The sequence below is a fragment of the Nyctibius grandis genome, chromosome 5, assembly GCF_013368605.1.
Source record: "Nyctibius grandis isolate bNycGra1 chromosome 5, bNycGra1.pri, whole genome shotgun sequence".
NCBI classification, from domain to species: domain Eukaryota; kingdom Metazoa; phylum Chordata; class Aves; order Nyctibiiformes; family Nyctibiidae; genus Nyctibius; species Nyctibius grandis.
This window is the reverse complement of record NC_090662.1, coordinates 58,760,214-58,770,802: the sequence shown is the minus strand read 5'-3', so window position 1 is coordinate 58,770,802 and position 10,589 is coordinate 58,760,214. Positions and strand designations below refer to the sequence as shown.

The following is a 10,589-nucleotide window of genomic DNA, read 5'->3' as shown; positions in this document are numbered from 1 at the left end:
CTGCCCCTGGCCTGACCCTGCCTGCTGAGGAGCATCCTGTCCATGGCTGAGGCTGTCTCTGCTGGTGCTGCCCAGCACGCCTGTTGTTAGAAAATATTTCTCCCCATTGTCCTGGTTTGGCCTAAAATAGACCAATTTCCTTTCAGAGATTTTTACTTTCAGAGATTTTTCCTTTCAGCTAAGTCTCTTCTAAGTAACTGCACTTTCTGAAACTAACTGCATGTTTTGCAGACAGTGTCTGCTTCCAGGACTAATAACGCTCAAAGTTTATAGTTATCACTGAGGCACCGGTAGGGATGTTATGCAGAAAGGCTCTTGCTGTACTTATTCTTGGAGAAACCAAGGTCACTGCTAAATTCCTCACTGCTTATGAGTGAAGAGCCAAAGGGGGGGTCGCACCTCCAGGGAGGAGCGGACAGGAGAGGTGACCCAAAATTGACCAACAAGGTGTTGCATCCCAAACATGTCATTCTCAGTATAAAGTGGGGGGATCACGAGGGTCTCGCCCCCTTCTGCTATGGCCGGTGTCTGAAGAGGACTCTCTCTGTTTTCCTGCTGTCCCAGATCCTGATCCGTGCATCCTTGAATCCAGTTCCCGTCCATTGCTGGGTCCAGCCTGCGCCTTCCTGGAGCCTGCCCTGCAGTTCCGGTGGGGACGTGACCGACATTGGGGGAGCTTGATCTTGGTTTTGTGTATATTTGTATATATTTGTATATATTTAATTATTTCCATTCTTATTATTATACTCTTTATTATTATTATAGTTTATTAAAACTGTTTTAACTTTCCAACCTGTAAGTCTCTCTTTTCTCTTTTCCTTCCCCTTCTTGGTGGGGAGGAGGGATAACAGAGAGCGTCTGCCACTGGTTTAATAGCTGGCCCAGCTTTAAACTGTGACAGTATTTTTTTTGGCCCACGACAGGATGTCTGACAGTATATCAAGTGAATGAGCACCTTCGTACTGCAATGTCCCAGATGAAGTTGGGAAGAGTAGAGAAGTCTCCTAGGGAAGGTGAGGTTTGCTTGTGAACTGCTGCAAACAGAAACCAAAGGGGAGGGAAATGAAGGGTGAACAAGGGAGATGAAGTGGAAAAGACTAAGAAAGCTGAGAGGGAAAACTCATCCTTGAGCAAAGTGCATTACTACCACAGCTCAGGCCAGAGAGCAAGGCTCACCACCACGCTCCAGCTTCTCCCACCAAGAAGTGTCCACAGCAAGTCAGGGTGCACCAGGATCTGCAAGAAGAACATGACACCTACAGAGAGGAGGAAAAGTGGCAAGCTAGTAATCGTACACATTCATATCCCAAAGAAAAAACAGCTCTGCCTCCATGCTCTGGACCTGCTGGAGCCCCTTTCCCTTTGGCTAAAGTTGGTGTCACTCTTTCTTCAGGAGCTTGCTGTCTCCCAGGCCACCCACGACAAGCACCTGATGCGTGTTCTGCTCTAGGCCAAAGACTTGGTGCTTTCCCCACTGAGCTCCTCCCAGGCGGTTTTGGCTCTCAAGGCCTGGGAACTGCCAATTCTTGTGGTGTCGACCTTGCTCCTTCCTCTGTGTCCCTGTGCTGGAGGCTGGGTTCGGCCAACCGGCACTTTCCTGGTTTGTGTTTGCCTTCAAAGAGGCAGTGGTCCCAGCAGCACAGTGTGCCCTCCCCAGGCTCTCCTGAAATCTGGGACATTTTTCCAAGGATTTTGGGGTGTGAAAGCAGAAGGCTGTGCAGCTTTCTATCAGACGACTCTTTGTTTGCTGTGGTGAAAAGGGAGAGGGAGGGAAGTGGGTTAATTTTGGTGAAGTCATTTGAGACATCCCTTGGCAGCAGTGGGACACAACCCCACCAAGACCGATTGGTCTCTGTGACATTGCAGCCACCACTTTCCTTCTCCCTCGGGGTATCAGGCTGGTTTTGCTCGCTGTGCCACACATTTCCCCCTTGCAGCTGTTCATTCCCTCCTCTAAACCATCCCAAGCAATATGAGGTTTTATCTGCGCTCGGAGACCAGCAGCAGCAGCAGGTCCTCAAGCCCCTTAGCCCTTATTTCGTGTGTGCGCCTGGACTTAACCAGAACATTCCTGTGACGGGTTAAACCCAGGTGCCACATGGATAATCCAAAATTTTTTTTGCCTCCTGTTCCCAGTGACCATGATGATAACGGGTCCATATGCATCATCTGCAGGTCCGCACTGGACTGGTTGGAGACTCCTTCCTAAAGGGATCTGAGGGCCCAATATGCAGAGCTGACCCCCATCACAGGGAGGTCTGCAGCCTGCCTGGAGCCCGAATCAGGGATATCACCAGGAAACTCCCCAACCTGGTGAAGGCCACAGACTACTACCCCCTGCTGATCTTCCAGACAGGTGGGGAAGAAGCTGCATCCCGTAGTCTGAGGGGGATGAAGAAAGACTACAAGGCCCTAGGACAGTTGGTGAAAGAGTCTGGGGCACAAGTTGTTTTCTCCTCCCTCCTTCCATTTTCAGGTGATGACGTGGGATGGAATAGTAAGATTCTCTCTATTAATGCCTGGCTACGAGACTGGTGCTACAGGCAGGGCTTTGGGTTCTTTGATAATGGCTGGTTTTATAAGACACCAGGCGTGACCGTAATACATGGGAAAGGTTTATGTCGTAGGGGCAAAAGGGTTCTGGGACAGGAATTAGCAGGGCTCATTCGGAGAGCTTTAAACTAGATTCGAAGGGGGATGGGGTGGTAGCTGGGCTTGCACCACTGGGGCAACGCTCTAGTGTTGAGGTAGACCAGGAGGCCTCCCATCCCCCTGGGGTGAAATCGGTGTGCTCAGCTCACTCCCTGAAATGCCTGTACACCAATGCACGCAGCATGGGGAATAAACAGGAGGAGGTGGAAATCCGTGTTCGGTCGGGGGGCTATGATTTAGTGGCAATTACAGAGACTTGATGGGACGCCTCGCATGACTGGAATGTGGTCATGGATGGCTATGTCCTGTTCAGGAAAGACAGGCCGCTAAGGAGAGGTGGTGGAGTTGCTCTTTATGTGAGTGAGCAGCTAGAATGTATTGAGTTCTGTCCAGGGGCGGATCAGGAGCGAGTTGAGAGTTTGTGGGTGTGAATTAAGGGGCAGGCTGGCAGGGGTGATACTGTTGTGGGTGTCTATTACAGGCCACTGGATCAGGATGAGGAGGGTGATGAGGCCTTCTACAGGCAGCTGAGAGCAGTCTCACAATTACAGGGCCTGGTTGTTGTGGGGGATTTCAACTACCCTGATATTTGCTGGGAGGCCTACTCAGCCAGCCATCCTCAGTCCAGGAGGTTCCTCCAGTGCATTGATGATAACTTTCTGATGCCAATGGTGGATGAGCCAACTAGGAGAGGAGCGCTGCTGGATCTTATCCTCACTAACAAGGAGGGTCTGGTTGAAGAGGTGAAGGTTGAGGGCAGCCTTGGTTGTAGTGCCCATGAGATGGTAGAGTTCAGGATCTCATGTGGCAGGAACAGAATAGCTAGCAGAATCACAACCCTGGACTTCAGGAGGGCCAACTTTGGCCTTTTCAAGCAATTGCTAGGGGAAATCCCATGGGACAGGGTACTAGAAGGTAAGGGGGCCCAAGATAGTTGGTTAGCATTCAAGGACTGCTTCTTCCGAGCTCAAGATCAGAGCATCCCAGCAGGCAGGAAGTCAAGGAAGGGTACCAGGAGACCTGCATGGTTAAACAGGGAACTGCTGGGCAAACTCAAGTGGAAGAAGAGGGTGTACAGATCATGGAAGGTGGGGCTGGCCACTTGGGAGGAATATAAGTCTGTTGTCAGAGGATGTAGGGAGGCAACTAGGAAAGCTAAGGCCTCCTTGGAATTAAACCTTGCAAGAGAGGTCAAGGACAACAGAAAGGGCTTCTTCAAATACATTGCAGGTAAAGCCAACACTAGAGGCAATGTAGGCCCCCTGATGAATGAGGTGGGGGCCCTGGAGACAGAGGATACAAAGAAGGCGGAGTTACTGAATGCCTTCTTTGCCTCTGTCTATACTGCTGGAGGCTGTCCTGAGGAGCCCCGGACCCCTGAGGCCTCAGAAGAAGTCAGGATAGAGGAGGAATCTGTCTTGGTAGATGAGGGCTGGGTCAGGGACCAATTAAGCAATCTGGACGTCCATAAATCCATGGGCCCTGATGGGATGCACCCGCGGGTGCTGAGGGAGCTGGCGGAGGTCATTGCTAGGCCACTCTCCATCATCTTTGCTAAGTTGTGGGCATCGGGAGAGGTGCCTAAGGACTGGAGGAAAGCGAATGTCACTCCAGTCTTCAAAAAGGGCAAGAAGGAGGACCCGGGTAACTATAGACCGGTCAGCCTCACCTCCATCCCCGGAAAGGTGATGGAACAACTTGTCCTTGGTGCTGTCTCTAGGCACATCAAGGACAGGGGGATCATTAGGGGCACTCAGCATGGCTTCACCAAGGGGAAGTCATGCTTAACCAACTTGATAGCCTTTTATGAGGACGTAACCTCCTAATGATGACCAACATGATGATGTTGGTCATAGCATCATTCGAAGGTGGAATGTCAAGAATTTCAAATATGTTAGCTGTTCTCTGCTGTATATCCTTCTCACAGGCATCAAACAGCTTCTGCAGCGCAAAGACAACAGCTGATTACAGCAGCGATCACATTGAAATGAGAGGTGTAGTGTGGAAAGCATGTGCTGAAACCACATCTGCATTGGAGTAAATTGTAGAGTCACAAATTGATTGAAATATGTCTTCAATACCTGGGAAATAAACTGTTTCATTGAGCTGTTTGCATGCTGAAGCCCATTCTTCAGCATCTGTGGGACCTTATCATCACAATCAATGCTAATAATGGCCTCATCTCAGTCTTGTCCTTTAAAGTGTACCATTTTGGTATTTGCCTTCAGATTCCCCTAGCATCAGAGCAGCTGAGCCAGACATGAGAATGAAGCCTCACATCTAGTACTTAAAGCGTTAACCATAAGGAACCTGGACTGTATTTTCCCATTTGTGCTTAACATGGATGAGCTATGGGACTGGGATTTGAATGGGCCCTTCGGAAAGGCAGGAGGAAGCAGGTGACCATCAATTTGCTCTCTACAGCATTACGCAGGCCCTGCTGGACTGGAAAAATCAGAGACCCAGACTTAGTCCCCAGTCCTGTCTGATACAGAAATACTAATACTCAAAGTATTAGTAATATAATATAATAATATAATATAATTATATAATACTCAAAGCCTGCTATACTAGCTACACCATACCGATCTGGCAAGAGTCAGATTGAGAAAATGGACATAAACAAACCTTAATTATGCTGCTGCCACTTTTATATGACCAACAGGAGACTGTGGAGCATCTGAGTTTTTCCCAGTCACGTAGCCTGAGCATCTCATACATCTGCAGCACAGCAGACAAACGTGAAGGGTCATTCATGTCCTCAGAGTGCTTGTGCATGCTCATTGCTTTAGACAAGAGCTCTTTGTTTCTAGGGCAAGAAGGATATTAAAAAAACTTAGCTAAGACAAGATGAAACAATGAATAAGCATAACTATTTTGCAGCATGTTATGAATCTATTCCATGAATCCCATGTTTTCTACAATGCACTTCTCAACTATATTACATAGCTGGCAAGCAGATTTTATGTGGGAAATAGTGCTCCCTCAGCTGAGTTTTGCATGATCACAGTAGAATCTGGTCAGAGTGGCATTTTGACTGTGTCATTGTAAGCTGATTTCTTTTATTGAAATGTTCACCCTGGGAATATCTCCTTCGCTTTCCAGAACAACCCAAGCCATCCTCCAGAAATCAGTTACAAAGAGATGCTGGTAGGTTGAAAGTCTGGTGTCTTCATTTAGCCCACACCCGGGGCTAAACAATAATGGTTTTTCTCTCACCCAGTGTCCCTTCCCCAACCAAGGAAGGAAATTGGGAAAAAGAGGGAGACTCATGGGTTAAAATTGAACAGATATAATAAAATCAAGAAACCAATATCAACAATAACACAAAACACACAAAAGTATACTTAGCCACAAGAGTTGCAGCAGGTTGTTCCAGGAATACTAATTGTTGGCAATGAGAAAAAGAGCAGCCAGAACAGATGAGAGAAAAACCAACCCCACCTCTCCCCAGCAAGCCCTCCCTTTTATAGTGAGCTTGATGATAATGATATAGAATACACCTGTGGGCCAGCCTGTGTCAGCTGCCCTGCATTTAACTGCTAATGGCCTTGATCACCATGGCTGGCCACAAACTGAAGCAAAATCCCAATGAAACCAGGACATCGGGGGAGAAGGTGTCTAGGCTGTCTGGTCAGAATCAAAGAGTCTCTAAGGACTGGAGGGAGCAAGAAGTATGTGGCTCTTCAGTGTAGAAACACACATTGCATTAGAAATCTGAATAAATACTTTACCTTGCCTCTAGCTCTTTGACCTTCTCTTTCAGCTTCTTGTGTTCCTCTTTCTCCTGAACCTCTTTTTGGGTGACCCCTCCAGGAAATGCTCTGAAAAAGATTTCTTTTGTGAGATCTCTTTATTTCTACTTGGACACTGGGACAACAGCGGACTTGCCCCTATTGAATAGTCTGAATTCCAGTAAAAAAGCTGTGAGGTGGGAAAGCACAAAGCACCCAGGAAAAACTCCAGGGGAGCTTAACAACCTTCCCTGAAAGCCCTCACTGAGGATTTATGCTCAAATCAAGGGGAAAGCTATTTACATCAGAAGAAAGGGAGGTGGGGTTGTGAGGATCAGAAGGCTTGAAGAAAACACAAATATTCTCCATTTGTTAGAATCTACTCTCGTCTTTTCTCTAGTTGTTTTCTCCATTTTAACATCAAAACATTATCACCAAGCATCCCAAACCCTCCAGAGAGTTCTGTTCTCCTGGATTCCGTTCTCCACAGATGTCTGGGTAACGTCAGTCTCTTATTCCTCCAGTGGGTGAAATTCTCCTGTTTCCAGTGCCTGCTCTTTAGGTGATACTACTTGAGCTTAAAAGAGCCGTCTTTACACAATGACACTAGGTCTATTGCAGACTCACACCGTAAAAGTGCTGGAAATTTACCGTTCACTAGAGATTTTTAGAGATTGTGTCGTCTTCTGTATTACAGATCTCAGAAAAGTACATGCAGCCCTAATATAAAGGAGACTTCTTGTCCCATGTTTCTTTCCCTTCCTTTCAGACTAAGCCATACCATCTTATATTAATATTCTGATCTTGTGAATTATCTCATCAAGTTTCTGCTCTGTCAATTAAATTACCTTGATACTGCACACAGAAATGTTGTTTTCACAGCTTGTCCAACCTTGGAGGTGGTAGATGTATTATGCATAGTGGGGGAGGATGACTGGCTGTGGGTGAAAGGACAATGCTGAGAAGAGGAATTTCAGAAAAACCCAATACTCACTCCTGATAGCTGCTGCGGGAAGGAGGATCAGTGTTGCTGGTCTCCTGTGCCTTGTAGTGATCAGATGCAGCATGCTGCCTAGAGATGGAAGAAAACAATCTATGTTAAGCATACAGACCTGGGAACAAACCAAGAATGAAGACCTGAATTTGGGAGGTGTAATCTGAATCTAGGGGGGTTTTCCTGACAGCCTTCTATAATTAGGCAAACAAACTCAGGGACACAAGTGATTGAGCTTGGTCATCATTTGAATCTAGGTCCAGTGTCTGGGAACCTTTGCCTTATATCAGCCCAAGTCTCAAACTTGTGCCACTCCAGAAGAAAGCTCCAAGGTTTCAGAAAGTGTGAGTATTCCTCCACTACCAGGCCATCCATGACTGCACACCTGCAAACCCTTCATGGCCCCACAGATTACTCCAGCCACTATCAGAAACTTAAAAATGCCACAGCCTGTCTTCATGGAAATCCCAACAGGAAAGCCTTTTCTCCACAAAGCTGTTCAGGAAGGCTATGGAAATCCAGCTGTACTATTTGAAGTTTATTCACTCCCCCGCTTAGACGCTGAGAATTATTTATGTTTGCATTTTATCCCCAAGACGCTATTATTTAGGCTATTATTTCTTTTTCTTTCTTCCTGATTAACAACTTCCCTTCTTCTTGCCTGTATCCCAGCCTCTATGCCTTCCCTCAGCGCTTGCCTAGCTCTAAGAGGGCAGTTTTCACAACGAAAACCCAGGACTGCCTCTGCACACCTACTCAAAGTGTCCTCAGAGCTGCTTTTACCAACTCCCCTTTTTATATTAGGCTGGATGCCTTTATCTTGAGAGCTGCTGTTGTAAGGCGGCCATTTCCTATTCAGAGAAGTATTTGCACAGAAATGAAAGTCCGTCTCACAACCTGACATGTTTTCATGTCACGTGCCCTGGTCCTGTACCCTGATCTGCACTCCAAGACAAACGTGTTTCAGAGGCAGCTCATGCCTGGCCATGACAATGCAGTCAAACAGAAGAATGAAAATTGGGTCTGTCCTGCAGGACAGAGCTGTGATAACTAAGGCTTGAGTATGCTTCAGTTACAGACGCAGAAACATTTATGATTTTTCCCCTCTTATATATATATTCTTAACATAAAGAATGACATTACCTGTGGAAACTCTCCAGAAACTGTAGTCGAGCATCAACAGAGTCACACCAAGCTTTTTTCATGCTGTCCATCAGGGAAAGAAAGAAATAAATAATAAAACACATTACAGTCAGTAGGTAAGTATCCACTAAAGTCCTAAGAAATACACAAGCTAAACTTTCTCTTTCTAATTCCTGATCAGCCTGTAGGGAAAAAAAAAATCTAGATACCAAAATTTCTCAAGTATGTGCTTTGCCAGGTCGGTGGTTTATGATTTTATGAGTCAGTACCAATAGTGCAAATAAAATACTGCAATACCAGGCAATACCAATAGTGCATGTTATATGATGCAGATCAAACAGGTTCTGTAAATTGGCTTTAGGTTCTAAATATAGCCCGGACAAAATTTGGTGCTAACTCAGAGCCCTCTTTTTGCCTGGCTTGTTTGTAATATTCTGTCCAACCTGCCCTAGCGTACACCAGCTACAGCTGATCGTCAGGGGCCATGCTAAACACTGTGATTTCTGGTCACCAGACTCACCTTGTTTCATTTTCTACCTGCACCATCCTTTCTGCCAGACTATAATATAATATCTCCAGGCTTGAAGTCTTGTCTACATAGGTTGATGGTTGCCATGAGGTGCCAGATGTTTGTCTAAGGGAAAAAGAAAATTGAATTCTTAAAATGAAGGGAAAAAAGATCACATACTCTAAACAGGTAGCTTATAAAAGACAGCCCCGTGAGCAGAGGCTCCACGGCTACATCCATGCTAGTGAATAGATCAGAGCCAGGAGAGAGGCTTCAGGGCACACCAAGGCCCAGCACACACCTGGACGCAGTTTTGGCACAAGTGAGCTAGCACCCTTCCAGATGATGCCTGACACAGTTCAGAAGACTGCACAGGCCAGGGTTTGCAAAAAAAAAGGTGGAAGATTTGAGCAATCATTAGGGCTGGATGAAGTGGGCAGGATACAGGGACAAATACCGATAAACTCAACCCAGACCTGCGGAGTGTGGGGAACAGCAAATGCAGGGGGGCTATTCTGTTGAAATCAACTTTGCAACATGCGGATGTGGAGTTTTTTAACAGAGGAGAACAAAGCTATATGTTCTGAAGGTAATTTTCATTTCTACAACTGCTCTGTGCCCTATTTCCTAATGAGGATCCCAAACATCAACTATTACTGCAGAGGCAATCCCAGGCTGAGGTGCTCCTGCAGCTCAGATACAGGTGGAGCAGACAGCAAGGTCCTTCCCGCAGCAAGGCAACATCAGAGAAAGCCTTAGCATGAGGCTTCACTATCAGTTTACACTGATCCAAGTCTGCACAGCTACTGCAAGGGACTGTCCCACCCCTCTCTCTCAGAACCTCCTCTCTCCCACTGAAACAGATTCTGGTTTTGTTTACTTGGATGGATTTCTTTCCAGTTAAATCACTTCATTTACAGTCTTTCACTGAGGACACTTTTTTATTTCCTTTAAGCTCCACAATCTGGTATAAAATCTGCATTTAAGTCAGCCTTTCCGTGCAAAACTGATGAGCTCAGAGACCGAGTTCCTGAAGTCCAGGATCTGTTACACTATTTATACTGTTCTTTCCAATTTCTCTTCCTCTCACATCCGTTTAAGATCTGCCTCACCCTTTGGAGCTGAATTTGAGGAAATTAACCATCCCTGTGATGGATAGGAAGTAGAAAACTAAAAAAAAAAAAAAGAAAAAGAGCTTTTACTGAAATATTTCAGAGTCAGGAAATGTTTGCAGTCCCTCGCTGCAACCCCCCAAGGGACTTTGTAGAAATATTCAGACCTACTAAAGTTAAACGTGGTAAGTTTAGCCAGAGACGCCCCACCCCGTGCAACATACCTGCTGCCTTCTGCAGTCATCTCTTTAGGTGCAGCACCAAGACAGTGTCCTTCAAACACCCCCGTTCTGCTGCAGGAAGAGAACTCGGGCGTACCCGTGCCTTTACAGCAGCAGAAAATGTTTGCCCAAATGAGCGGCAGCACAGGAGTCCGTGCTGCCTGGAGCATGGGAAGCTGCTGCGAGCGTCAGGGACTTTTCTGCTATAAATAACAGAAAGAAGCC

The 10,589-nt window shown here is 46.4% G+C and overlaps 1 protein-coding gene across 2 annotated transcripts; it reads right to left on the bottom strand.

The window, feature by feature from the left end:
• Positions 1-752: 752 nt before the first annotated feature.
• Positions 753-10,584, bottom strand: LOC137664268 (uncharacterized). 2 transcript variants are annotated; one of them, XM_068402145.1, is made up of 8 exons: positions 10,368-10,584; positions 9,044-9,157; positions 8,524-8,586; positions 7,381-7,458; positions 6,387-6,476; positions 5,281-5,461; positions 1,177-1,236; positions 753-1,034 (listed from the first exon to the last, which is right to left on the bottom strand). In XM_068402145.1, the coding sequence occupies exons 1-8, from the start codon at positions 10,532-10,534 to the stop codon at positions 1,005-1,007; spliced, it is 783 nt and encodes a 260-aa protein (XP_068258246.1). In that variant the 5' UTR covers positions 10,535-10,584; the 3' UTR covers positions 753-1,004. The 2 variants fall into 2 exon arrangements, with proteins under 2 accessions (XP_068258246.1, XP_068258245.1); XM_068402144.1 differs by having other exon boundaries at positions 753-1,004.
• Positions 10,585-10,589: the final 5 nt, after the last annotated feature.